Source organism: Chelonus insularis, unplaced genomic scaffold, assembly GCF_013357705.1.
Source record: "Chelonus insularis isolate UGA/USDA-ARS -01 unplaced genomic scaffold, ASM1335770v1 contig_135_pilon, whole genome shotgun sequence".
Classification (NCBI taxonomy): Eukaryota; Metazoa; Arthropoda; class Insecta; order Hymenoptera; family Braconidae; genus Chelonus; species Chelonus insularis.
Genome location: NW_023276376.1, coordinates 1,503,028 through 1,528,461, shown reverse-complemented (window position 1 = coordinate 1,528,461; position 25,434 = coordinate 1,503,028). Strand labels below are relative to the sequence as shown.

General features: G+C 27.8%; 7 protein-coding genes across 16 annotated transcripts; 3 read left to right on the top strand and 4 right to left on the bottom strand.

Moving 5' to 3' along the window:
• Positions 1-181: 181 nt before the first annotated feature.
• Positions 182-2,988, top strand: Sep4 (septin 4). Of its 3 annotated transcripts, none has more exons than XM_035095750.1 (9): positions 182-300; positions 527-703; positions 781-873; positions 983-1,148; positions 1,214-1,364; positions 1,457-1,622; positions 1,776-1,932; positions 2,163-2,244; positions 2,335-2,988. In XM_035095750.1, exons 1-9 carry the CDS (start codon positions 291-293, stop codon positions 2,494-2,496), a joined length of 1,164 nt encoding a protein of 387 aa, XP_034951641.1. In that variant the 5' UTR covers positions 182-290; the 3' UTR covers positions 2,497-2,988. The 3 variants fall into 3 exon arrangements, with proteins under 3 accessions (XP_034951641.1, XP_034951640.1, XP_034951643.1); XM_035095749.1 differs by having other exon boundaries at positions 1,776-1,944; XM_035095752.1 differs by having other exon boundaries at positions 208-300; positions 523-703; positions 1,776-1,944.
• A 6-nt stretch (positions 2,989-2,994) lies between these two features.
• LOC118074500 (carboxypeptidase M) lies at positions 2,995-12,473 on the bottom strand. Of its 6 annotated transcripts, XM_035095745.1 has the most exons (11): positions 10,716-10,816; positions 10,503-10,645; positions 9,248-9,537; positions 8,931-9,064; positions 8,483-8,619; positions 8,157-8,344; positions 6,121-6,416; positions 5,786-5,962; positions 5,537-5,629; positions 5,129-5,335; positions 2,995-3,768 (listed from the first exon to the last, which is right to left on the bottom strand). In XM_035095745.1, the coding sequence occupies exons 3-11, from the start codon at positions 9,522-9,524 to the stop codon at positions 3,571-3,573; spliced, it is 1,707 nt and encodes a 568-aa protein (XP_034951636.1). In that variant the 5' UTR covers positions 9,525-9,537; positions 10,503-10,645; positions 10,716-10,816; the 3' UTR covers positions 2,995-3,570. The 6 variants fall into 6 exon arrangements, 5 of the variants coding, with proteins under 5 accessions (XP_034951636.1, XP_034951635.1, XP_034951638.1 ...); XM_035095744.1 differs by lacking the exons at positions 10,503-10,645; positions 10,716-10,816 and adding an exon at positions 12,013-12,473; XM_035095747.1 differs by lacking the exon at positions 10,503-10,645 and having other exon boundaries at positions 10,716-10,736.
• A 1,151-nt stretch (positions 12,474-13,624) lies between these two features.
• Positions 13,625-15,081, bottom strand: LOC118074304 (AH receptor-interacting protein). The gene is made up of 6 exons (XM_035095417.1): positions 14,920-15,081; positions 14,680-14,859; positions 14,403-14,571; positions 14,145-14,331; positions 13,924-14,066; positions 13,625-13,850 (listed from the first exon to the last, which is right to left on the bottom strand). Exons 1-6 carry the CDS (start codon positions 15,001-15,003, stop codon positions 13,645-13,647), a joined length of 969 nt encoding a protein of 322 aa, XP_034951308.1. The 5' UTR covers positions 15,004-15,081; the 3' UTR covers positions 13,625-13,644.
• A 338-nt stretch (positions 15,082-15,419) lies between these two features.
• Positions 15,420-17,728, top strand: kraken (serine hydrolase like 2 kraken). Of its 2 annotated transcripts, none has more exons than XM_035095418.1 (5): positions 15,420-15,595; positions 15,659-15,703; positions 16,351-16,595; positions 16,786-17,133; positions 17,210-17,728. In XM_035095418.1, the coding sequence occupies exons 1-5, from the start codon at positions 15,544-15,546 to the stop codon at positions 17,468-17,470; spliced, it is 951 nt and encodes a 316-aa protein (XP_034951309.1). In that variant the 5' UTR covers positions 15,420-15,543; the 3' UTR covers positions 17,471-17,728. The 2 variants fall into 2 exon arrangements, with proteins under 2 accessions (XP_034951309.1, XP_034951310.1); XM_035095419.1 differs by lacking the exon at positions 16,351-16,595 and adding an exon at positions 15,786-16,021 and having other exon boundaries at positions 15,421-15,595; positions 17,210-17,727.
• An 892-nt stretch (positions 17,729-18,620) lies between these two features.
• LOC118074308 (uncharacterized) lies at positions 18,621-19,346 on the bottom strand. Its single transcript, XM_035095422.1, has 3 exons — positions 19,212-19,346; positions 19,008-19,125; positions 18,621-18,943 (listed from the first exon to the last, which is right to left on the bottom strand). Exons 1-3 carry the CDS (start codon positions 19,298-19,300, stop codon positions 18,833-18,835), a joined length of 318 nt encoding a protein of 105 aa, XP_034951313.1. The 5' UTR covers positions 19,301-19,346; the 3' UTR covers positions 18,621-18,832.
• Positions 19,347-19,406: 60 nt separating this feature from the next.
• gry (trafficking protein particle complex subunit 11 gry) lies at positions 19,407-23,386 on the bottom strand. The gene is made up of 5 exons (XM_035095416.1): positions 23,234-23,386; positions 19,867-23,160; positions 19,718-19,794; positions 19,571-19,649; positions 19,407-19,471 (listed from the first exon to the last, which is right to left on the bottom strand). The coding sequence occupies exons 2-4, from the start codon at positions 23,147-23,149 to the stop codon at positions 19,623-19,625; spliced, it is 3,387 nt and encodes a 1,128-aa protein (XP_034951307.1). The 5' UTR covers positions 23,150-23,160; positions 23,234-23,386; the 3' UTR covers positions 19,407-19,471; positions 19,571-19,622.
• Positions 23,387-23,534: 148 nt separating this feature from the next.
• On the top strand, positions 23,535-25,299 carry LOC118074306 (probable serine/threonine-protein kinase DDB_G0278845). 2 transcript variants are annotated; one of them, XM_035095421.1, is made up of 2 exons: positions 23,535-23,871; positions 23,979-25,299. In XM_035095421.1, the coding sequence occupies exons 1-2, from the start codon at positions 23,856-23,858 to the stop codon at positions 24,833-24,835; spliced, it is 873 nt and encodes a 290-aa protein (XP_034951312.1). In that variant the 5' UTR covers positions 23,535-23,855; the 3' UTR covers positions 24,836-25,299. The 2 variants fall into 2 exon arrangements, with proteins under 2 accessions (XP_034951312.1, XP_034951311.1); XM_035095420.1 differs by having other exon boundaries at positions 23,974-25,290.
• The last annotated feature ends 135 nt before the right edge of the window (positions 25,300-25,434 follow it).

The following is a 25,434-nucleotide window of genomic DNA, read 5'->3' as shown; positions in this document are numbered from 1 at the left end:
ATAAAATATTAAACTTATTCAATAGAATTTATTTAATTTTTCTATTATGAATAATTATAAATTCATTTTTTTTCTCAATAAATTGAGTAATTTAAAATTCATTTACCTAACTAACTGAATTTTTGATATATTGATCGTGCGGAGGCGAGTGCGCGAGCACGCGTCTGAAATAAATGCAATAGGGTAAGAGCATTGATTCACAGACTTTCTAAAACAACCCTCGTAACGGCTGTAACAAGACAACAAGCCAGTTGGAGGCGTGTTGTTGTTCTGTGCCGTTGATTGTCATCATGTCTGACGGTAAGTGAACTTATGAGACGTTATTAAAACTTTTTTATATATTTTAATATTTTCATTGGATTAAAAATCGAACTATTAAATTTTAATAACCAAATGAAAATATTCTTAAAAGTTAATTTTAATTGAGAAAATTAAGTAGTAAACTAAGTTCAAACTTTTAATGAGTAATAATAATTGTAAAAATTATAAACTATTTAACATTAAGTAGAAACTTTTACTTAGAAAGACAGGGACTATATTGGATTTGCTACATTACCGGAACAAGTTCACAGAAAATCAGTGAAAAGAGGATTCGAATTTACCTTGATGGTGTTGGGTGAGACTGGGTTGGGTAAATCTACACTGATCAACAGCTTATTCCTTGGAGATCTTTATAAAGATCGTAGGATTCCTGATGCTGTTGGTAAAAAAAATTGCATAACCTTTATTAAATTTAAATATTTTATTTGATATAATAATTTTTATTAATTTCTCATGTAGATCGCATTGAGAAAACCACAACAATTGAAAAAAAAACCATGGACATTGAAGAAAGAGGAGTACGTTTGCGTTTAAATATCGTTGATACTCCTGGTAAAATGATAAATATGAAATATTTATAATATTTAATTTACATATATATATCAGTCATAAAGGTAATTAGATTTTATAGATGATTATTCATTGAGCATCCAAATTTTAGGATTTGGAGATGCTGTAAATTGTGAAGACACGTGGAAAGCATGCTCTGCATATATCGATGAACAATTTCGGCAGTACTTTACTGATGAAAGTGGATTGAATAGAAAAAATATCCAAGATAATCGAGTGCATTGCTGTTTATATTTTATTCCTCCTTATGGACATGGGTAAGTCAAATTCAAGTAACTATTTTTATTTCAATATTATTTATAATAATATTAGTTATCATTAGTTTAAGACAATTGGATCTTGAAGTTCTCAAACGTCTTCATCGAAAAGTAAATATTGTTCCGGTGATAGCTAAAGCTGATACTCTAACTGGTCAAGAAGTCAAGAAACTTAAAGAAAATATTTTAGCAGATATTGAAGAACATGAAATTCAAGTAAGTTTTATTTGATTATTTATATAATTCAAATTTAAAGTTCAATGATTTTATAAGTTATTTATCTAAGTACTGGTTCCGTTATTAAATAGATTTATCAGTTTCCGGATTGTGATAGTGATGAAGATGAAGAATTTAAACAACAAGATAAAGAGCTAAAGGCTTGTATACCTTTTGCAGTGGTTGGAAGCTCTACAGTGCTTGAAGTGGCAGGAAAAAAGGTTCGAGGGAGGCAATATCCATGGGGTGTAGTTGAAGGTATGATGACTTTTTCTACTCATTGAATAAATTGATTTATAATAATTGAGGGTAAAACTCATTAAGTAAATTGTACAATATCGAAAAATCCTTTAATTATTGTACTTATATTATTAATTTTCTTTTTGTAAATAAATAATTATCCTATTACAGTTGAAAATCCAAAACATAGTGACTTTGTGAAACTTCGTACAATGTTAATATCAACTCATATGCAAGATTTAAAAGATGTAACAAATGATGTCCATTATGAAAATTTCCGAGCTCAATGTATTTCCCAAATATCACAACAAGCGATTCGGGAAAGGAGGTATTTACGCATGTAAATAATAATAATTATTATTTTATTATTGACAAGCAATTTATTCTATTCATTTTTAATAATAAAAAAAAAAATCATTTTCTTCTAAGATTTAGTAATATTTATAACGACAATGACAAATCAAAAATTGATTATTTACTTACAAGCGTACCAATCAAGTCTTACAAAATATCATTTTAAGGATTAATTAATACATTCATTTATTTATTTTTTTCTAGTAAATTAAAACGAGATTCTGGACCACATTTTGAAAACAGTATTTCCGATACAGATCGATTATTATTACAGAAAGATGAAGAGGTAAATTCAGTAGAATATTCATCAACAATTGATTTTAATTTTATTCGTTTTTTGTTTTTGAATTAATACTATAATTTAATTTATTATTAGATTCGAAGAATGCAAGATATTCTCGCACAGATGCAAGAAAAATTAAAGTTAACAGGCCAAGTAGGTGGTAGTGTTGGTCTTCGAGGACGAGTTGGCAGTTTAGGCAATGATTTAGATATTGTTGATATTGACAAGAAACGTAACAGTATTATTGATGTTTAATCATCTCAAATTGTCATAGAACACATTATCGCAGGGTAATTATTCATTTATGTTTTTTTTTGTACTAATGTACAAATAGATAAATCATATATGATTTATAAATCTATAGATTTATATTAATAATAATCAAAATAAACAATTGATCATAATAATAATATTAGCAATTAAGATGAATTGATAATAATAAAAGGTCATAAAAATATTACACACAACGTATACAGTATTAAAGAGGAATGTTGCAATATATAAATTGAAATTTCTCGTTCTAAAACGCACAAAATTTCTAGATATAACATGTAAGGGCATTCAACAATAACAACAATAATACAGATATAATAAATTAAATTCAAATAATACTCTGCTACTGATTAAAAAAATATACCAAATTTGAACTAAATAATGATAAGTTAAACGAATTTTTTAAAAAGTTATAACAATGTATCTACTAATCATTGTTATATTAATGTAATTAATTTTTTATAAATCTCGAAAAAATTCTTTTGATATACCTATTTTATACATAACAGATTATGCTGTTAAATACTATATTATTATCGTAATAATAATGATATTTATGGTTTTAATAATGATGATAATCACAATAAAAGTTTGCATAAAGCTTGATTTAAAAATTGTATTCGTATTTTTCTTCGTTGAATATTTTTATATCGAAAAAATACTCTTCCAATCTATATTTTACTTCAATATTTTTTTAATATGCTATTATAATTTTCACTCAAAAATATCTTTGATCAAGTTTATTTTAAAATACTTTTGTCATGGTCAAATCATTAAAGTCGTTATTATCATCATCATCATCAATCAATTAATAAAATACATTTTAAATAACAATCAGTAGTCTTTAAATGCTGTTCTTCATCTCCTTGGTCCTTAATCTTTTTTGTATAAACACGTTAGCACTTAGTTTTAGTCATGTTTCAACAAGTCTTGAAAATTGTCAAGTATTGCAAGGTGTTACATACTCAAGGTGTTACATACTCAATAACGTAAGAGTAAAGAAAGAACCACAATGAAGATGATATTGTGTGAAACTGATTGATGACTGGCAGACGATCAGCCAAACAAGTTGTTGACAAGAGAATTGAAACCATTGCTAATTGATGAAAAAATTCCATTATTTGAGTTTGAAGTGGTGGAATAGGTCGATGATCCACTTGGACGAACGTGAAGGCTGTAGTCACGATGAGGGTACGGGCGAACTCCTCCATTACCACCTCCATAATATTGTCCATCATTAGCATCATCTTGTCGCTGTAGTTTTTTAATAAAAATTAATATTTTGAAACGACTTTATCAATTACAGATAATTTTCATATTGTATATGAATAACAGTTATAAACAACTTCACATAATGCAATAAACTGCTCATCATTGACAAATTGCAAAATCTAATAATAATTATGCATTCAAAATAACGACGGTCAATAGGAACAATTAATTTATTACTATTTTTTGACGTTATTTATTAATTTATTATTGAAAGAAAACTTTTAAAATGTGTAAAAATTGAGATCAGCAGGATATTATTATGCAAATTATATTAAAAATCGATTGATCATAAAGTATTATACAAAATATAAATCAAGCAAAGATATAAATAGCACACACATTAATAGCAAAAAGTATTCCAGAATAGCCTCATAAAAAATGAAATTGTTGATGGATAAAAATAAATCTGAAAGGTAAAGTAAAACAAGACGATGTGTTGAGTGATAGTCTATTTGAAATTTATGAATCTAGTCAAGATGGGATAGCCACCTTGGTCTCCCAAGATCAGTCAATATAAGTAGAACATGACGTATGACGTGTCACATTTAAATTAGAAAAAAGTAAAAATGTCAATTACGATCAAAGTATTCAAATTGACCTATATGGACATTGATTGGATATTAGTAATTTAGACGAACACAGTTTCATTTTGAACAAGAACATACTATAATGTCATCATAATAAAACATAAAATAAATGCATTCATGCTGCGTTAAATCATTATTATTTTGTCTGCTCCATGGAGAACAGTCAATTTGAACCCAAAAGAGAAACAACGTTTTTATTGTCGTCGACTAGTAATGATGAGTGAAAACAGTTTCCATGTTATAAACAAATATTTTCAGAATGTTTTAAATGAAATAAAGCCCAAAATGAAACACTGAAATTCGAGTATAAAAATTTAATTGGTTGGATAAAATCGATATGAGAATTTTTATTTTGCTTACAGCTGACATGGATTTGAAAAAATAGCGTATCTGAAGAGCAGAATATTATATGTATGTAAAAAAAAACATGCTTTTGGCAATAGCAATCCATCAAAATGTAGCAGCATAGAATTTCAGTAATTATATAAAAACGACACTTGATAAAAATAAATAATATATGCGACCGTTGGTACTTACATAATTGATAGCAATAAGAGAAAAATTAATAGGATGAACTATAAAAAATAGTGCATCGTGATTCAGATCAATTAAGGATTAACATGGACCAAACTAAACAATAAATAATTAGTAAATAGTACAGGTTGAACAGCTACTACAAAGGTTTATTGGTTATATTGATTTTGTTATTAGGATGAAGGAAACATAATGGATTCGGTGTCGACAGGATCCTGTACCGGGAAGTCATAATCCAAGGGCCATGCAGATATTGGAGTGTGCCGTTGATCAGTAGAAATTCGTGTTATGCCTGTTCCAGTGATCATTTCGCTTTGGTGCCAACCATCACCAATATTATCAATATCATGAATATTATCATCATTTTCATCATCCTCATCATCATCATCATCATCATTAATATCATCCTCATCGTCAATATTCCAATTCTGAAACGACACGCATTCCACTCACTATATTTCATTAATCCCCAATTATTTTCTTACATATTACCCAGATAATTGGAACACAAGAAATTTCTCAGTCTCTCATTCAACCTCATAATTCAAATCCGGAATATTAAAAAATTAATAAAATAATTGGCATACAACGACTCTACCTAATAAAAAACACTAGTAACATTTTCCTACCTTGGTACTGTACAACGTGACATTGAGTCGAGTTGGATGCTTGTCTATTACCATAAATTCCATTTCGCGGGGTGTATAACCGTTGGCATAAACCTAAACAAACAGATGAAATAAATGTTCCAAGTTAATATTGCAGTATTGACTGGAATCATTAAAATATATACCTTTTGGAGTAAAATGTAATAAAACATTTTTATTTGATTTCGTTGGTACAATAATTAAAAATAAAAATATATGAATAATATTTACCTCAAGTCTGTAGACTCCAGGTAAAAGAATTCTCCAGAATTCTCCGTATTTCGTCGTGAGAAAACTGATATCTCGTCCTTTAACTTTTACTGATGCTCTTTCTATAGGATTTCCGTTTTCATCAATAACAAATCCGTGAACACCTCTGTGGGCTTCAGCTAAAAATTTAAGTAGTGCCTAAAAAAAATATATATATTAATAATTATTTGAAGTAAAGTTGTTCATCAACAATTTAATCGATTATAATTTTTAAGATATATTTAAAATTCATAGATAACTCATTTATCAGTATTTACATTCTAAAAGTGGTAATCTGAATATGATTCTATATTTACCAATCGATTTTCTTCCCAATATCGTGGCAAGTCTTTAGCTGGTGGGTATTTGCAGCAGGATAATTCAAAGGTAATCTCCATGCATCCATTCCACACATAATTAAAATCTTGCATCCCTCCAGTCAATGGATACCATTCGGCGCCATTCGTGATTCCGTTTTTAAAGCCACGTTGAGAAGGAGAGCAAGCTTCACCTCGGTACATAGTACCATGATTTTGTGAATAGGTCAACGAGAGATGACGAAATACGTCATCGTCTGGAGAAATGCTTGGTATTGATGAATAACTCTGGAACACTATGACATTTATGATAAATCGTTACTTTTACATGTCTCGTTTTTATTATTGATATTATTATAATTGATTCGAGTAATGAATATAAATAAATAAATGCAATAACAAGTTATGTACAAAATTTATTGATAATAATTTGAATAAGTCTTAGTTTTAAACCGAATGAAATAAATTTAGTTTTAGCATATACAATATAATATTGCTGGGTAAATACTAGATAATATTAATAGTAAAAAATCTATTTTCATTAACAATTATTGATATAACTAATTCTATTAAATAAAATATATTCTTCTCTACATGGAGTTATTCATTAATTCAATTCACTAATAATTTGATTTTCATTGACATTCACTTAATTATTTAATTTCTTTTGTTGCAAACATATTTATATTAATTGTGTGAAATTTTCTACTGTACTTAGAAAAAGATTGAAAATGTTTAAATAAATTAATTACCAGCTAAAACTGAAATATTTTCAGATATACATAGAACATATTTAAAGGTAAATGTTATGAAGAATTTACGACTTCGTAAAGAGAAATGTTCTAAGGTAAATCGTAAATATTCATTGACAAGTCAATTTTAACAAGTCATTCACAAGGATCATATATTACAATGGTAGTAAAAAAAAATAGATTACTGTGAAAAATATTTAAAAGAGAAAAAATGGTAAAAGAAATGAAAATTTAAAATAAAATAAAGAAGAGACACGTTTCAATGGTGCTATTCTGATTCCCGAGTTGTAAGAAAATGAATAATTATTGTATTCATTGTATCATCATAATTTTAAAGGAATTTCTCTAAATTATTAAAGTCATACTTGCGCATAACGGAGCTGATCGACATATTCCTGATGACAGCATGAAATCGTAAAAAACGAAGAATATTGTTTTGTTATTTTATTTACGACGGCTTGATTTATTTCATTATATACTGATTATGGTTAAATAAAATAACCGATATAAATGAATAATAATGCAAAAATTGTTATGATATCAATGAATAATGTCTACTGAAGTAATATTGCTGTGAATAATTAAAAGCTATTATGTTTAAAGAAGCAATTCACGTTAATCGAATCCGTTGAAACGTATCGTGTGATGATAAAATTTTTCATTCACTACTGTGTAATTTATTGACATTTTTCATCTTCAAGAAGCTATAAAGTTATTTCTTTTAATAATTAAAATTATAAATATTAAAACAAATTATGTCTAATTGAATATTTCATTTTCTTGTAATTTTATTAATGAAATTATTTTTATAAAATGTTTGCTAGTATTAAATTTAATCATTACTACTACAAAGTACAATTTTATTGATTTACTTTCAGAATTTTCATCTAGAAATTTTCAGGTTTTTCATCTCTTATTTTCAAAGATAAGTACAAAAAATAAAGTTCTTTTACTTAAAAAGATTAAAGACGTTGTCATGTCAATAAAAGAGATTAAATATATGAAAGAAACCATCAATGACAGATATTTACATATAAAATAAATAGAATGAATTTTTTCGCTTCAGCTATCTACTGTGTTATAATTTGTGGTTAAAAAAAAAATTTCAAAGCAGCAAATACATTACAAGCAAACCAAAAAGTATATACAAGCTATTGAGGAAAAATCTTGAAACATAGTGATAGAAAACTAGTGAAAGAAGGTACAAAAAAAAAACTGAGTAGAGAAGCAAAAAGACTAGTTAAGGAAGGATATACAGTAATATTTCGTGGAATAAGCACTCACGCGAGTTTGGTGTGTTATCGAAGGGATAACTAGCCACAAGAGCACCACCGTGAAAACTTCCAGACAACACGAACTGAATTTTCGACACCCACTCTTTTACAGCTTCTGTTTCTGGTTGGCTCTTCTTATTATTCTGCTTGAAATAGTCCGGAAAATTACGATTTAAGTCATAACCAAGAGCATTGTACCTAAAGAACATAATAATAATTTCATTAAAATATTAGAGCAAAATTAGTTGTATTATATATGAATAAATTTGATTTAATTTTAAATCAAATCAACAGACAATTGAAAAACTGATAAAATAATTTGAAAGTATTTATTACCGGCCTTGACTGCCTTCACAATAGCCTTCTTTTGAAACTTGAAAACCATCAGGATTCATGGACGGAAGAATATGGATTCTAGTATTATTTAGCAACCATGTAATGTACGGATCTGTCCCATAATTAGTTACTAATAACTGTATAAATTTAATAAAACAATTAAATAATAAGAGACATTATAACTTGAGATTAATTATCATAGATTAAGAATCAACATATTAAATAAAAGTAAAATAATTGAAATTTAAAAGTTCCATTCAAAATTTTCATGAGAACTGATGTTCGAAATTTAGAGAGAGAGTTTTTAATTTTTTGTCTTTCCTGTATGTCTTCATTTTTAAAAGGTAACCAATCCATTATAAGTGAGAATGATTAATTTATCTAATTAGTCAATTATAAATTCATTATATTAAGAAATCAGAATCTAAAATGACTCAATAATACTTACATGAATAAGATGCAACATAAGTTCACGACCTACGGCTTCATTACCATGAATATTTGCTACATATTTAACATCTGGTTTACCAATCATATGCTCATAAGGTGAAGCAGACACGACCATCACCCACAAATCACGTCCTGGTATATTAAAGTGTAATTTAATGATTATTTACTACATTAACTGAAGAAATGATCATCATTAAAAGAATTACGGTCATGCTATTTAACTACTTTCACTTTTGTGGTAAAATATGAATTATGGAAACAATGAGTGAAATAAACAATGTCATAGACAATCTAGATTAATTGAATGATAAAAACCTTGAACGGATTTTCCGATTGAATAAAGGGCAGTGAGATTTTCAAAGCGTAATGATGTTGTTCTCAAAAAACGACTCATTTGGTCGTAGTTATGGTATTTGAAATCAACTGTGTAAGGCTTATCGAATATTGAATATCTTGTGTTATCATAATGTCTTGTATATTCATCATCGTCTGTCGATTGAACTGGACCACCAATCGCTACAGCGTTACTGTACGCTATAGTGATTATTGATAAAATTAAAAAGCCCACCGTCAGCTTCGTCATTATCACCATCAAGTCTTTCTTTCTGTAAAAAATAATTAGTATTATGTACTATACTGTGAAGTTTAATCCAAACTTAATTTTTTTAGCAGACATTTCTTTATTATATACATGAAAATTTGATATTTTAGGTAATCTAATGATTTTGATATTTATTTCTTTCTGCAGAGATAAAAAATTAACCTATAATTATGATACGGGTTATCAGTATATAAAATGAATCTGTATTACCTGACAAGAGGACAGAACTTCACCGTTCGAGCTCAGAATGTCATTTGGGGTATTTTTTTGTAAAAATTTAACTATTTATATCTGAACTCAGACCATGAAGGGTCGATTTACGTCATTAAAGAGGAGGAATTTTAAGGGTGTTAGATGTTTGGAAAAAAATCTAACCCACGATAGAATTATTTATGTTAAAAAGATTTTAAATATCATACTTTAAGAGTTGTAAATTTTGGAACAATATGATGATCAATCAAGGGTCTACTTTTTGTGAAAACAAAGAATTATACTAAATACGTATGTACAATATTTTATACCTATTAAAATTACAATTGAATCACAATAGGTTTTACGAACCTAAACAATATCAATAAATAAATAAATACAATTGAATGACAATTTGTTTTAGTTCTGTAAAACTACACAAATATTACTGGAAAATGTAAAAAAAATATTTAAAAGTTGACTTGAGAACTCATACTTAAACAAGCTATTTTTAACCAAAAAAAACTTCAGTTAACATTTTAAATAAAGTAAGTAAACATTGCTTTCTTTTTGTACTCTCATTAAAACATGAAATTGTTGCTCTAAAAAAATCATCAATTATTTATCATTGTTTCTTCAATGGAAAAATTCAACTTCTTTTCTTTAGAATTCAAGTCAAGTAATAACAATAATTTATAAAAAGAAATTTAAATTATTGAAAGGACAGAAAGAAATGAAGCAGTGATAAGTACTTATTTTTTTTAAATAATAAACAAGTACCGTTGGAGAGCAGTAAAATCATATCAGTGAATTGAAGAGAAACTGGAAACAACCGTTACGCACGTAGTATCCTGTCATCTAGTCCCGTTTGCATTTCATCATTGGAAATAACGTATACAACTTTCATACACCTATATCTATATCTATTATGATTTAAGGTACTTTATTTTGAAACGTTCAATACATTCTTCAGTATAAAAAATTTATGCTAACCTTCAAAAATTTGTGTACTATCAATTTATACATGAATGTCCAGCATTTCAATGATAAAGACCAAGCAAATGTAAAGAAAATTCCTTGGCATAGTTTATATATTCAATTATCTGTTACTCTACATATGTATATATTTGGTATAATATATAATATATATAAAATAGTAGTTGATTTAAAAGTACTACATACGCACAAGCATAAATTTTCAAAGAATGTTGGAAACTAGCCAACTGTAGAAACTCATCGGTTTCATTTGAAGATGAAAAGTATTTGGATTCTCGTTTCTCATTTTTTTTGTTTTCATAATTGGTACATTTCCAACACTTGATTGATAAATTTTCAAGGCTGTCTTTCAAATCTGATTTATGATAAATGTTTTGATATTATTTAGTGTAAGAACAGTTTCAAAACATAAAAAAATACTTTAAAAGTATGTAAAGAAAAAAAGAGTCAAGAGAAATACAGTATGATATTCAACTAATGAAAAAGTGGGTCACAAGTAAGACTACCATCAAACGAATATTGAGCGAGACTTAATACAAACGATTTTCTTATTTCCGGTAAGTAAATGTCCAAATTCAATTTTATTCTTGCTTATATAGTGTTCAGTACTTAATCCATAGATGATAATGATTTCAATTTAAAAGAATATTCTCAATACAAATGCAGTCAACTATTCTTGACCATTATATTTAATAAACTAACTGACACTTCTGATAATCCAAATTATTCACTTATCATCAACAAGAGAAAATTGAATAGATCAATTGATTAGCGAACTACTTAGAAATATTGTTTGTATAATTATTGATAATGAAAATTGAAATTTTATGATTTGATTGTAATAGATAATTAATTTTTGAATAAATCAACTAATTTATTTATAAATTATATCATATTTTTAACTAAACTTCAACAATTAAAAATTCAACCGTTGATTATTCTTGGAATTAGTGTTACGTCAAAGGACTATTATTAAATCCCATTGATTAATACATTTGATAACAGTATTTTTATCCTCTAACGTATAATTAAAAAAAAAAAAATGAAACACTGCGTGATCTATTACATTAAAAATATGTCATTTTAAAATTTTTCAAACAATAAAATTTTTCTCTTATCAATCTAACTTTTAAATTGAATTATCACATAAAAAGTTTTCATAATAATAAATGAAAATATGAAGATAATCGATTCAATAGTTTAAAAAAATTTTTTTTTATAAATAAAATTGTTAATAAATGAAATTTTCAGTATTAAAAAATTTTTGATTATAAATTATTAAATGAAAACTTACCTGGCACAATAATTATTCCAAAGAAATTCAATTAAATTGTAATCACGTGAAATTTGAATTATTTTAGTTTTTCTTCATAAAATTCTTCAATTACTTCTTGTAGAAATATTTATCCATTGTAGATGATTGCTGCATCTGGTGAACAAAGTGTAATTGAAGTCGGAAGAAGATGCACCAATACGCGGATGGACGGATACGATCGACAATGGGATCGAGATCGAGGTGGCAAATGAATATATTGGAATTGTTCAGGGTAAGAAGAAAAAGAGTGAATAGTATGATGGTGATGACGACGATCAGTTGATGGGCACGGGTGGTGGACACGACTGAGCATGGGTGTCGAACGTCGCGCGGCGCCAGTCTGCATTGAGGAGCATTGAAGAGCACAGGATCTCCTCAAATTCTCTCTCTCTCTTTTCTCTCTCCACTTCTACTCTCTACATCAGAGGTAGTCTGCTCCATCCGCGCTAACTCCCACTCACTGCGACTACATCTGACCCATCTGATCGCTTAACATTATTATCATCATCACCACCATCCTTTGGCCAAAAATATATCCATTATTTTCAACATATAATGATACTTTAATAATGTATTTTCGATGTAAGAGAAAAGTTTTTATTTTGTGTCGACCACTCAATTAATCTTCAATTCATTTATTCGCCGCACCAATTGATTAATCTTCAATTACACTTCATCATTAGTTTATTTGCTGATGTAATTATATTAAACATATATCACTGTTTGAGAGAATGATTAATTTTTGTCATATATAAGCAGTTAAAGGTGGTGAGAGTAATTCATGTATTCACTGTAGTATCACAATGAATACACTGACACATACAGACTTCGTCTGGTATATCTGTGTAATAATGCAGAGATTTTTAAATAAACATTTACTGTGATGCTTTTATATGATTAGTGTCAATAATACCAGGTATAATAGTTCAATACTCTATTGAGGCCATTTGCCTTATGTGACTGCTTCTACTACTGATTTCTCATATCTATTATTTCCTCTTTTTGTTTCATCTCTTTTCCTTTGCCAAAGCTGTATGCTTTAATGCGCTCTCAATATTAAAAGAACAACAAAACTTGGATATTATCTCATAAAACTTAGTGTTAAGATAGACTAGAGTCAGATAATAGTTAAAAAATAGATACATAATCTTGATGGACTAATCGTTAACAAGCACGAAGACATAAAAAAGTAATAAATTTTAGCAGTAGGTCATCATCACTAGTAGTGTTCAGAGAAGTAAAGAGACAATAAAGTAACTAAGATATAAAAGAGGTCAGAGAAGAAACTTATTGTTGTGCCTATTATTTTCGCTATGTTGTCCAACACTCTGACACATATATTCATTAATGTTATATCAGCATAAATACAAAAACTGTACCAGATTTAAAATAAACATAAAAATTTTTATTGTACAATTTTCGCATACATTCATTATTAAATCTCTTTACAAACCATAAATTTAAGAAATTATATTCAACTAAAATTATTTAAAAAATGTATCTTTTTAAACAGTAAATTGCGTAAGTAAAAAACTTTTTCGGAATAACAATAGATTTCATAATTTATCAGTATAAAAATCAAGATATTTAGATAAAATAGTTTAAACACTTTTAAGAAGAAAACATTTGGTTTAATGATTTTCTTTCAGACTTTTCTTTTTGTTTTAAAGCTTGTTGGAAATTTTTTAACTCTTTTTCTATAATAGATTTTAAGGTGGGATCTAATTCAGCTGCTTTCATAAGATCACGACTAGCTTCAGTTTGATTCCATACACCAATATGAGCCTTTCCTCTTCTGTACAAAGCTTTGACATTATCTATGATTATAAATTTAATATTAATTGTTTTCGATTAATCAAAATTATTTCATGATAAATATTAAATTTTCACCTGGTTCAATTTCTAAGACAGTTGTACAGTGCTCTACGACTTCATAATACTCTTTTTTTAATAATTTACACTGTGCATAATTAAGTAGTAAAGGAGTTTTGATTTTATTTAGTTTCATCCATTCTTCATCTCTTGGTTTTTCTCTGCAGTTAATCAAATTTTCGATGATCATAAAAAAATAATTTTATTTATAGCATTAATTATAGATTCAATAATCTTACAAAATCATCAATTGTTCTACAATTCCTATTGCTGTTTTATAAGCTTCCAAAGCAGCATCATAATTTTTTTCTTTAAAAAATTTATTTCCTTTTTCTCTAAGTACAGGTATATATTCAAACCTTTCACTTTCTGTCATTTGCCAAATTTGTTTTTCATATTCATCTGATTGTATAACATTTATTAATTCTGTTAAATAAAATAAAGATTAATAATAAACTTCTGTCATTTGATTTTACACAATTAATCTTGATTATTACCTATTGTAAAAATTAAATCTTGTGGATTTTTAATCAAATCATTCAAATCTTCATAGCCTATTCCTTCATTTTGTAAAGTGACACCACAACAGTGTTTATTTATTTTTTCAGATTCTGGCTTATCTAATTCTCTTAAAGTTTTTGATACAAATGGATATGGAGAAACCAACTGAACAAATGTAATATTATTAAAAATATTCATTGAAAATCGTCACATAAGTCATTTGAAATAATTAAAAATAAAAAATGATATTAATAAAGTAATTAATTTACCTACACTTTTATCTACTCTAAATCTACTGACTTCATTCAAAGACATCATCTGTACAATTGTTTCCCATACTTCGAGTTTAAATTTTTTCCCAATTACTAATTCCATTGGTTTTCCCATTACACGACTATCATCAATTACCGTTTCATTATCATCACATTTTGTGGTTTTGAAATGAAAAATAACCTATGAGATCCAAGAATTGTTAATCAAAAATTAGATTATCATTGAATTTTTGTATCTTACCTTCGTTCCATGATTAAAGGTCACATTTTTATTTCCAGTATAAATAACATTTTTCACGATTAAATTATTACTGTTACTTGTCATTATTGTTATTTTTTATTTACTCCCCTTCAATTATCTATTACTACACTACTTATAATAACAATGATACCAAATGTAAACATGTGGTGACAATCATCAGCTGATGTTTTGAATTGATAAACTAGATTTCATTCATATCAATTTTTTTATTCCTCCGTTGGTTATTTGCTATCGAATGATAAAAAATTTCCAAAGGCAATTAATTTAAAAAATTTTTAAATTGAAATGTATAAAATATTCGAATTAGATGTTTCAATATTTATTATATTATAATTTATTGAATTTCTTACAATGAATTACGATTTTTAATCCTATTGATAAATGAATTGTTTTTTTCTGATTTGATAATTGTTTTTAAAAATCCCACTTGCTCGAATCAACGCGTAGCGCTCTTTATCTTGTAAAGCACAATACCAAATCAAGACGACAATATCAGTTCATTATTGCTTTAGTCCATTATCACTCAAACACGAAATTTCCAGAGGTTAGAGATAGATTTATATTGACGAAGCATTTTGAAATATCAAAAACAAAAATCATATCATGAGTGAATCATCACGTAATGATACTACCTCTTTTGGAGAGCAAAATTCAAGTAAGATTAATTAAAATATTTAATATAAAAAATATCAATTCATAATATTTTTATTACTTTTAGAATATGAAGAGGTCAAAATTCCAGTACCATGGGGTCATATAAGTGGTCAGTAATGAAAAAGAGTATGCTGATAATTGTAAAATTTTTATAATAGTTTACTTTAGGATAGTTATACTGACGTATTTAGGTAAATGGTGGGGTTGTAAGAATAAGCAGCCAATTCTAGCATTACATGGTTGGCAAGATAACGCCGGAACTTTTGATAGTTTAGCTCCAATACTCCAGCAATCGCTTCCAGTTCTTTGTATTGATCTTCCTGGCCATGGCTGTTCATCTCGTCTACCGTCAGGCTCCTTCTACTATATATTTTGGGACGGACTTATTCTTGTTCGTAGAATTGTTAAACATTTCAAGTGGGACAAGGTTAGCAGTCCATGAACAATAATTTCATTAACCAACGTCTCTTCACAGGATAAGAATTTGATTATATAAATTATTACTTAATTGATTTAGGTTACTTTTCTTTAATTATTTCCATTTTTAATTTATTTATTCTAACGATCTATACGATTATGTTAATTATGAACGTGATCTTGCAAATGGAATTGTACTGATTCAAATTTATCATAATGAAAATCGATAGCATTAACATTGTTAATAAGAACAATGATTTTTATCAGTTGTATTATTGATAACTTGAAGTCTTTGTTTGTGCATAATACGATGGAAATGATGTGGTTATACATTCATAGGAAAATGGTGGGGCCCTAAAAACATTCAACCTATCATTACATTGCATGGGCGGCAGGATAATGCAGGGAGTTTTGATTGCTTAATCTCAATGATGATGATGATACGCAATGACATCGCTTTTCTCTGCTTGGATATGCCTGGCCACGGCTTTTCTTCGCATTTGTCCGTAGGACAATACTATTTTGTGTATTGGGATGGTGTTTTTATGCTACGAAGAGTCGTCCAGCATTTCCAGTGGAGCAAGGTGAGACCAAGTTACTGTAACCGAGGCTCATCATGCACATCATATTTGATTGTCTTGTATACTTTTTTATATTTTATTTGTTTGTGATAATTTTTTGTATTCATTATTTGTTTATTGTTTTGTAAATTGTTTAACTGATGCAAAAATATTATATGTTTATTTATTCATATAACTAGATTGTTTTCAATAGATAACTATTATTGGACATTCCTTGGGCGGAGCTATTGGTTTTCTCTATGCTGCATCATTTCCTGATGAGGTTGAAATGTTAATAAGTCTTGACATCGCCAGCCCGACTAATAGAAATGTCAGTACTATGGTTAAAACTACTAAAGATGATATTGATCGATTTTTTAAGTATGAACAGCTTAAATTTGATTCTGTACCTTCTTATGGATATGATCAAATGATTGATATTGTATTGGATGCATACAATGGATCTATCACTCGAAAAAGTGCTGAAATTTTGATGCGTAGAGGAATGCAACCTGCAGAAGTACCTGGCAAATATTATTTCTCACGAGATCCACGATTGAAAGTTAGTTAAATTTACTACTATTAACATATTTTACAATAAATAAAAACATATTTAAATTGACAATTTATTGTTTCAGTCATCAATGCTAGGAATGCTTTCATTGGATTTAACATCAGAGTATGCACGTCAAATTAAATGTGATTATTTAAATATTCGAGCAGTTCCAGGTCACAAATTCGATCAACCGGAACACTATCAGCAAATGATGAACTTGATAAAAAAAAATGCACGACGATTCGAATATCATGAAGTTCCAGGGAGTCATCATGTACATTTAAATGAACCTGAGAAAGTATCACCAATTATTTTAAACTTTTTAAAATCCGGTTCCATTTAGAAAAATATTCCTCCTTTAAATAAATTAGATACAAATTATTTTAATTAAAATAGGTAGTTAAATCAAAAATAAAAACATGTTCTTATTTAATTCAGAAAAAAACTCAGAAATGGAATGGTACCTAATTTGATGAAAGTATTATTGGTTTATATCTGAATATTTATTAATTTTAATAGATGAAAATAGATTTATCTTCATCTATAGATATATGATAAACAAAAAATGAACAAATTTTAGATCATAAAATACGAAAGGTTACGAATAAAAGGTTTTTAAAAAACTGCTCTTTGGTGTTTTATTTTTTGCAAAAATTAATATTTTATAGCCACGATAATACTACATAATATAATAAAAAAAAGATTAGTCAATACTTAAAAATGACACGATGACTTATTGGAGTATTATGCAACAACAACAATTACAATAATGGAAGATGGCCTAGAAAATACTGATATTCCTATCATTTATATATTCAAGTGTTAAAGTATATTTTCTATAAATGTTTTAACTGCTTGCTATCAATGTAAGTGTTCTAAAAAGTTAAGCTAGTAACAGAGTAAGACGAAACATAACAATACGTGAAGAATCCAACGATTATTTGAACAGATGAAAAGGACAAAATGAACAGATACATATTTTTATATTCAATATTTAATCAACTGTAGTTATCCCTCAACTACACATTAATGTTAAAAATAAAGTTATTTTTACCTACTATTTTGTTATTTAATCAAAAAGTGATGTCATTAACTTAGTTAGCAAACTCTTCGAAGCATGCTAGTAGTCCACGAACAACTAAAAATGAAGAATACTATGAAGAGTATCAATAGACAAATATATTTTTTCCTACCATTTTATTTGACTTATCGGAATTGTTGCTTGAAATTACGTGACGTTCATATCGGAGGACACGTAGGTGAAGAAATAGATAGTTGTGGGTAATAATTATCAAAGACGATAGAGCTACTTTGAAAATGGATAGAGGTACATGCCGGTAAACATTCTTTGGGTATACTTATTTAAATTAGTTTCATTATGGAAGCAACGTCGATCACTGATATATACATACTTCAATAAATTTATTTATCACTTTTATGCAAGTACGTATTGTTTATTATTTTTATTCTTTAAAAATATTCCTATTCTAGTTTTTTTTTTAATTATTTACAATCGTTCTAGATCCTTATATTATAGGAGTTTTGCTAATGTAACGAATGATAATTCAATTTTTATAAATTCATCATATGTATCAAGAAACTGAATTTCATTGTTCTAATACATCGATCCAAGCGATCAACAAACTGTGTAAATAATTAGTTTGTTCGTTCGGCTCGAGTTATTAGACAAATTGACGAATTATTATTAATTGTCAGCAATAGATTGCCAATAATTTGATATAGATTCTTGGAGTTCTCGATTTGTTGGTGTAAATGATGTAAGTGTTCTTAAACGTGCAGTTATTACTTCAAGTTCCTGTAATTAAAAAAAAATAAAGTTTGGATTCAAAAAAATTCATTTTAAAATATTACTTGACTACCTTTAACAACCGTTGATTTCGAGCTATCGCATCTGTGTTATTAGAATATTGTAATTTTTTATAAGCTCTTGTTGATTTTTGGAATCGTAGAGGTTCTTTTTTTTCTTGTTTTAATTTACTATTATAATGAATCAAGTTATTAAAAATAGCATTATGAATTTATTTTTAAAAATAAGAGATTGTATTTTTATAAAAAAACCATACCGTTGATGTAATTGTGCTTGAAGATTTTTTTCTTCTTCTAAATATTTATTTAGATGTTCTTGAATTTCCGCACACTTTTCAAATGACATGTTCAAAGTGCTGATTTTTTTTGTAAATAATTAATTAGAATAAAAATAAACAAGAAAATATAGGTATATTCCACGTAGCAACCAATTTTCGATATCTAACTATTCTAACAGAGTTATGAATTGCGTAACCATGGCAACGCAATTAACTTTTATCCAAATAAATAAAATAATCTTTATTTCAAATTAAACAAAATAATAAAATTTTAATATTTATATATAAGTTTATAGTTTTTTTTATATTCAATTATACATAAATTAACTTTAAAATACCTTGTTAAATTATCTTCTCTAAAATTACAAAATTTACACTTATTTATTTTGCTTACGCTTCAATCGTTGGAGATTTTGGCTGAAAAAATCATTAAATTATTAATATTTAATTGTAATTTTTCTAGCTAAAAATAAATAAAAATTTACCATGATATAAATATGTGTTGGTAAAGATCGTTCTAAAATTTCTACTAATTTGCTTTTATTTAATTTATACTCATCCTCTGTAAAAAATAAATTAAAATATTAAAATATTAAAATACTATAAATAAGTAAAATTAAAAATCTATAATTACCAAGAGGCACTGATAGAGAAAGTGTAGGTAAAGCAACAAATCCTGCAATCAATGGCCTTAAAATCCACTCAATTTTTTCTTCATTTTTAGGTGGAATGCAAATATCTATTTGTTTTTGTCCAGCAAACATAAATGCATCACTAGCTTCCATAGTAAGTCTCAATGTAAACAAATAATCAGAATAATTTTTGATAAAATAAGAAACACAAAGTGGAGTTCGAACCCAGCCGTGAGCTGGAATTTTAGCTTGCAAACCAACAACTAAGTCTTCAACCCATATGGGTGATAATGTAACACTAGTACTAGTTTCTATTACTTCATTTTTACAGTCACTTCTTCTCCAACGAATTGTATACACTCCTGTAGATGTTGGCTGTTCACTTCCAATGATAGGAACTACACAATAAACATCAGTTCCTGATTCACCATCATGTAAAGTTGCTCCTTTCAACACACTTTCTTGATGATTTTTATCATTGTCATCATCATTACGTATTCTAGATAGAGAATTACCTAGTTCTACAGACGTATCAAGTATTTCTATTGGCCATGGAGAAGTGCAGACTACATGAGGCATCATAATAAATGGTTCATTAACAAATGCTTTTGTTAAAGGTTCGAATAGTTTTGTATAAAACTGTGTAGTTACGTCAAATGGCTTGACAATAGACAGCGAATACGTCAATTCCTTACTCCGTTTGATTCCTTCTTCATTTACATAGTCAATTCTAATCGAAAAGTTTTTTTTACTAACTTGATGCGATCGAACATATACGGTTTTTTCCATTGAAATTATCTCTCCGTCTTTATTTGTAAAATTACCCAGCTCTACCGATATCGATGTTTGCTTATTCGTCATTGTTAAACTTAATTCGGTTGCTGAATTATCACCTGAATTATCTGTATTAATAGTTATTTGTTTCATATGCAGCATAGTACTAGATATAGTTTCTTTGGGTTTAATACTAATTTTAAGAGGTAGCCATTCACTTAAAAGTGCTGGACTTGGTGAATTGATTTCCATAATAATATTAGATTCCTCTGCTTTTATTGTAGAAGTAACTATGGGTTTTATTGTTTCAAAACTATATCCATCAGACCATTTTCGATGACTCTGTATGTCTGAATAAAATCGATCTAAAACAGAAAAAACTGTTCCCATCGGAGAAAATTTCATAATAATAGAAAAATTGTTCTCATTCCCTAAATAAAGTGAAATCACACTGATTTGCATTTCACTTCCATCAGGCTGTTGAGGGGTCAAAAATGTACAGTGAAATTTTTTTGTTTCATTAGCTTCAAATTTAAATGATATATTTTGTTCACCCTCTATTGATGTTTTTCCTGTAATAGGACATTCAAATGTAATACCGTTAACTTCAATATTTACAACAATCTTGGCTAACTTGATTGTTCCTTCAAATAAATTTTTAATAAATACTTCAATATTTACAGGACTTCCTACAAAATATTTAGAGTCTAGAAAACGAGCTTTTACATCAATAAAAGATGATAAATTGGTGTCATCAATAGTACATGTAAATTGATCAGATCTGTTAAGCTCAAGGGACCACTTTTCAATAGCTGATTTTTTTGCCTCTTCTGGTAAATCTGAAAGATCTAATAATTGAGGTGGAACTCTTTTATAAATAATATTCATCATATTAGAGTAAATAGCAGCACGATCTTCTTTGGAGAACTTGGTGAAAGGACCTAACGATTCTATAGCTAATGTAATGTAGTCATGAATGCTCGTTGATAAATAAGCAGCTTTTAAAGCTTTTTTAAGTATATCAGTGAGAAGAAGAGGCCAACGTTCACTACGGTATTCCCATAACATGTGCATCAAAAGCGTCAGAACTTTTCCATAATCACATGCATTAAAATATTCTGCAGCCATTTGGACAACGAGTTGTCTACGCATTCTAGGACATCGATAGATTTTAAATTGTGATATTGCATTACCCAAAAGACTTATAATAATCATTGAATGATTAACCTTCAGTTCTTGATATTTTAGGACTTGAATAGCAGCTGCTTCTCGAGCTAAGTCTACAGGTTCTCCACTAAGTTTTCCACCAACATTATTGTTTATTTGTTTCCAAGGTCTTTGGCCGTAGAATTCAACTTTATCTCCATCATCTACATCGGACAATAATTGACCACTTACGGTTACATTGCTACATAATTCTTTACAAGCTTTTTGGCGTAGATTTGCATGTTGTGCTGCGAGCTGAAAATAATATCCTGGATGTTGAGTTTGTACTGGAGGTAGTCCTTGTCTAATTGCTTCATCAAAAAGTTCAGCAAATGTTGAATATTGATTAGTCATCCAAGCATGATGTTCAAATATAAGATCTTCAGGACCAGTTCGTGATTTAAATCGATCTATATGAGCACGAAATTGAGAAATAGCATCTCTTGGTTCATTTATAATAAACATCATTCGACACAGTTTATAATTGATGTAACTAGCTACCGTTTTAATTTCTAGTGTATTGAAATCATTCATTCTAATCTCTAATAAGTTATTGTAGGCATGTTGATAGTGTTTCAAAGCAATATGTTTGTCTTGTCTAAGTTCATTGAAAAAACCCATCTTGAATTGATGTCGGACGAATAAATATTGATGAGACGTTTTGTTTAATTGATCTCTATGACTTTTAACTACACGATATTGATGATGGTAAAAATTTTGAGCTAACTCATAAAATACATTTTCTAATCTTAAAATATAACCAACCAGATGATCTCCATGGGGTAGAACATAAAGAGATTTAGCTGGTAATTCACAAGCTGTACATAATGCTGTTGCTCTTTCAGTAGCTAACATATCTTCAGATCCAGGTGGTGGAGGTATTCCTCTTTGAATTAAAACTACAGCAATTTTTGTATTACGCCCTTCAAGAGAACATTTTAATGATTGTACTTTAGATGCACATTTCATTTTTTTCTCATTCCACGTTGGATCATTCCAATCAAGATCATAAAAACAAACAACTACTGCTGGTATTTTATTTAAATATTTATTCATCCAATTACGTTTTAAAATACCTTTAGGTATATACCATTCATAAGAATTTCTTTTAGGTTTCGCTGTCGGAAATACATGATCTGGTGACAGAAGTTTAAATTGCAACAATGACGTTCCATCAGCACGTCGGTTGCTTATGAAAGTATCCCAAATTGATCGATGAATAGTATTTGATATATCTAATCCACTCAATCCTATCAAAGCTTGTGGTTTTGCTATTAATTCTGCAGGTAAATCAGCTGATGGCATTATTTTTTTACCTGATAATGAAAAAATAATATTTTATTTTATTATTTATTAATTTTTATTTTTACAATAATTAAAATTACTAACCTAGAAAGTTTACTTGTTCTTAATAATGTATTATTATGTATCCACAAAAATAATATTGGTTATGAAAATATAAGAAGAATTGGTATAATTTTGAAAATGATCACTGACAGTTTCTGGTTTAGGTTATGTCAACTTATTTGTAAGAATTGAGTATAATGTACGTAAATATTTACTATAGAATGGTATGCTTCTCTTTCTATTTTATTATTTTTCTGCATAGAAACTCTTTCTCACTCACTTTTTGGGTATACTACAGCTCCAATTACACGATATCATATGTATACAAACACATATTATTGTTCCCTAAATTTAATCATATCAGCTGATGTGTTGATGCAGTACTGGTTAGCATCAGCACATTTTTCAAAATTAAAATTTTAATTATTATTGTTGTTACCAAAAAATTGGATAAACTATTTTAAATGTTGTGATAGTATTGTAATATTTTATTTTGAGAATAATAACGAAAATTATTTTAAAACATGATCGTGCGATTGTTATCAATATTTCTATTAATTGCTAGATAATTGTTATATCAATTGAGTTTATCAAAACAACAAAATGACTTCCTTAGTGGCAGATTACGGTAGCAGTGGTACATCATCGGGATCAGAGAGTAACGATGCTGATAATGTGTTGTAAGTTATTTACTGTTAAGTCATTGTATTCTTTCTGAATGAATTATTTTATTTAAAAATAGTTTTATTTGTTAATTAATAATAATGTTGTCGTCTTTTAAGTCCAGATGATGAAAATACTGATGATGAAGTAGTAACTCATGTTGGAGATCAACAAAACAATGACAAGAGAAATCAGCTAAAAAAACTTGAAAATGAGAGAAAAATAAAAAACGAAGAAACCGATGATGATGATGATGATGATGGTGATGATGATAGCGAGAACAGTGAAAGAGATGATGATAATGATGTTGAAGAACAAAGAAAAAAAGAAGACAACGATTTAGTAATGAAGAAACATAAGAATTTCATAGAAAATCATAAACTTCCATTACCTACTCCAAATTTTAATAGCACATCAAATTTATTAAAGACTTCCGTATTTTCAAATCCATTTGTTGAAGCTGAGAAAGCCAAAAGCGCAATATTAGAAAAACATGTAAAAATGACGCCAACTCTTGACGACACGAAGATGATCAATGGCCGGAAAATTTGTTGGAATTATCGAAAAGGACGTTGTCGCTTTGGACATAACTGTACATTTGCACATGACTCAGATATTCATAAAAATTTATCAACAGGCATTGAAACCGGTCAAAACCTGAATCGACATGGCCATCGTCGTCATCGAAATAATTGTCCAACTTCAACTCAGGAAATTGTAATTTGTCAAACGAATTTCAATCACTATAATCCAATGCAACCAGCAATAACTAATGATAACGAAATTGATAATTATGATAATAGTAGTAATGAAGTGGATGATGGTAATGTCGATGATGAAAATTATGAAGAGATGAATGATCAAGAAAATAATGATATGCAAAAAAGAAAGAAGAAAAAACGACCAGGTCTTAGCCAAACACTGATTCCCGGAAAAAAAATTTTTAAAATTTATAAAGCCCAGTCAGATATCAGTAGATAAATTAACAATTATTATTTCCATAAAAGTTTTCCATTAAATATTCGTTTATAAAATATAAATAATATATTTTTAAACTCATTTTATTATATGTCTATATAACTGTTTATTAAATATTTATAAATCATAAACATTTTATTTATATTTCAATATTCGAGTCAATCTTAATCAATTTTACATGAAATTTCTATAACTTCCAGTGTTTATCACAGATTTATCTCATAAGATAATTGAAAGTAATATACAATTAAAAAAATTGTAATTTACATCCGTCTTTGAAAAGAACCACATAAATAAATATATGCAAAAACATTAGTTAAACAAACAATTCACTACTCAAAATAATTGACTAATCAACTTAGATAACGACTGTCATATATAATCATAAATATTCTTGGAGTAAAAAAAATTTTCAAAATTGTTTATATTTTAATTCAGGTATATTTTATTGAAAAAAAAAATAGAATAAAAGTTTTTACAACTTTACATTAAAAATCTTCCTTTAGATTTTCAAAATCAATTGATGTAATTTTAAATAAATTAGTGACATCATGTCGACGTAGTAGTAATACTAATTATTGTAGTTAAAAAATATTTATATG

Coding starts and splice junctions, on each gene's coding strand:
- Sep4 (XM_035095749.1), top strand. Junction 874..982: donor AAATATCGTTGATACTCCTG/GTAAAATGATAA, acceptor TCCAAATTTTAG/GATTTGGAGATGCTGTAAAT. Junction 1,623..1,775: donor TCCATGGGGTGTAGTTGAAG/GTATGATGACTT, acceptor ATCCTATTACAG/TTGAAAATCCAAAACATAGT.
- LOC118074500 (XM_035095744.1), bottom strand. CDS start 9,524: ATGGTGATAATGACGAAGCTGACGGTGGGCTTTTTAATTTTATCAATA. Junction 8,620..8,930: donor TTATGTTGCATCTTATTCAT/GTAAGTATTATT, acceptor AAATTTATACAG/TTATTAGTAACTAATTATGG. Junction 8,345..8,482: donor TGTGAAGGCAGTCAAGGCCG/GTAATAAATACT, acceptor TATGTTCTTTAG/GTACAATGCTCTTGGTTATG.
- LOC118074304 (XM_035095417.1), bottom strand. CDS start 15,003: ATGACAAGTAACAGTAATAATTTAATCGTGAAAAATGTTATTTATACT. Junction 14,860..14,919: donor CCTTTAATCATGGAACGAAG/GTAAGATACAAA, acceptor TGGATCTCATAG/GTTATTTTTCATTTCAAAAC. Junction 13,851..13,923: donor TGTCTTAGAAATTGAACCAG/GTGAAAATTTAA, acceptor TTATAATCATAG/ATAATGTCAAAGCTTTGTAC.
- kraken (XM_035095418.1), top strand. CDS start 15,544: ATGAGTGAATCATCACGTAATGATACTACCTCTTTTGGAGAGCAAAAT. Junction 15,596..15,658: donor TTTTGGAGAGCAAAATTCAA/GTAAGATTAATT, acceptor TATTACTTTTAG/AATATGAAGAGGTCAAAATT. Junction 17,134..17,209: donor CACGAGATCCACGATTGAAA/GTTAGTTAAATT, acceptor TTATTGTTTCAG/TCATCAATGCTAGGAATGCT.
- LOC118074308 (XM_035095422.1), bottom strand. CDS start 19,300: ATGTCATTTGAAAAGTGTGCGGAAATTCAAGAACATCTAAATAAATAT. Junction 19,126..19,211: donor CAAGCACAATTACATCAACG/GTATGGTTTTTT, acceptor TCATTATAATAG/TAAATTAAAACAAGAAAAAA. Junction 18,944..19,007: donor GAAATCAACGGTTGTTAAAG/GTAGTCAAGTAA, acceptor TTTTAATTACAG/GAACTTGAAGTAATAACTGC.
- gry (XM_035095416.1), bottom strand. CDS start 23,149: ATGCCATCAGCTGATTTACCTGCAGAATTAATAGCAAAACCACAAGCT. Junction 19,795..19,866: donor TTCTCTATCAGTGCCTCTTG/GTAATTATAGAT, acceptor TATTTTTTACAG/AGGATGAGTATAAATTAAAT. Junction 19,650..19,717: donor CAACACATATTTATATCATG/GTAAATTTTTAT, acceptor TGATTTTTTCAG/CCAAAATCTCCAACGATTGA.
- LOC118074306 (XM_035095420.1), top strand. CDS start 23,795: ATGACTTCCTTAGTGGCAGATTACGGTAGCAGTGGTACATCATCGGGA. Junction 23,872..23,973: donor AACGATGCTGATAATGTGTT/GTAAGTTATTTA, acceptor TCGTCTTTTAAG/TCCAGATGATGAAAATACTG.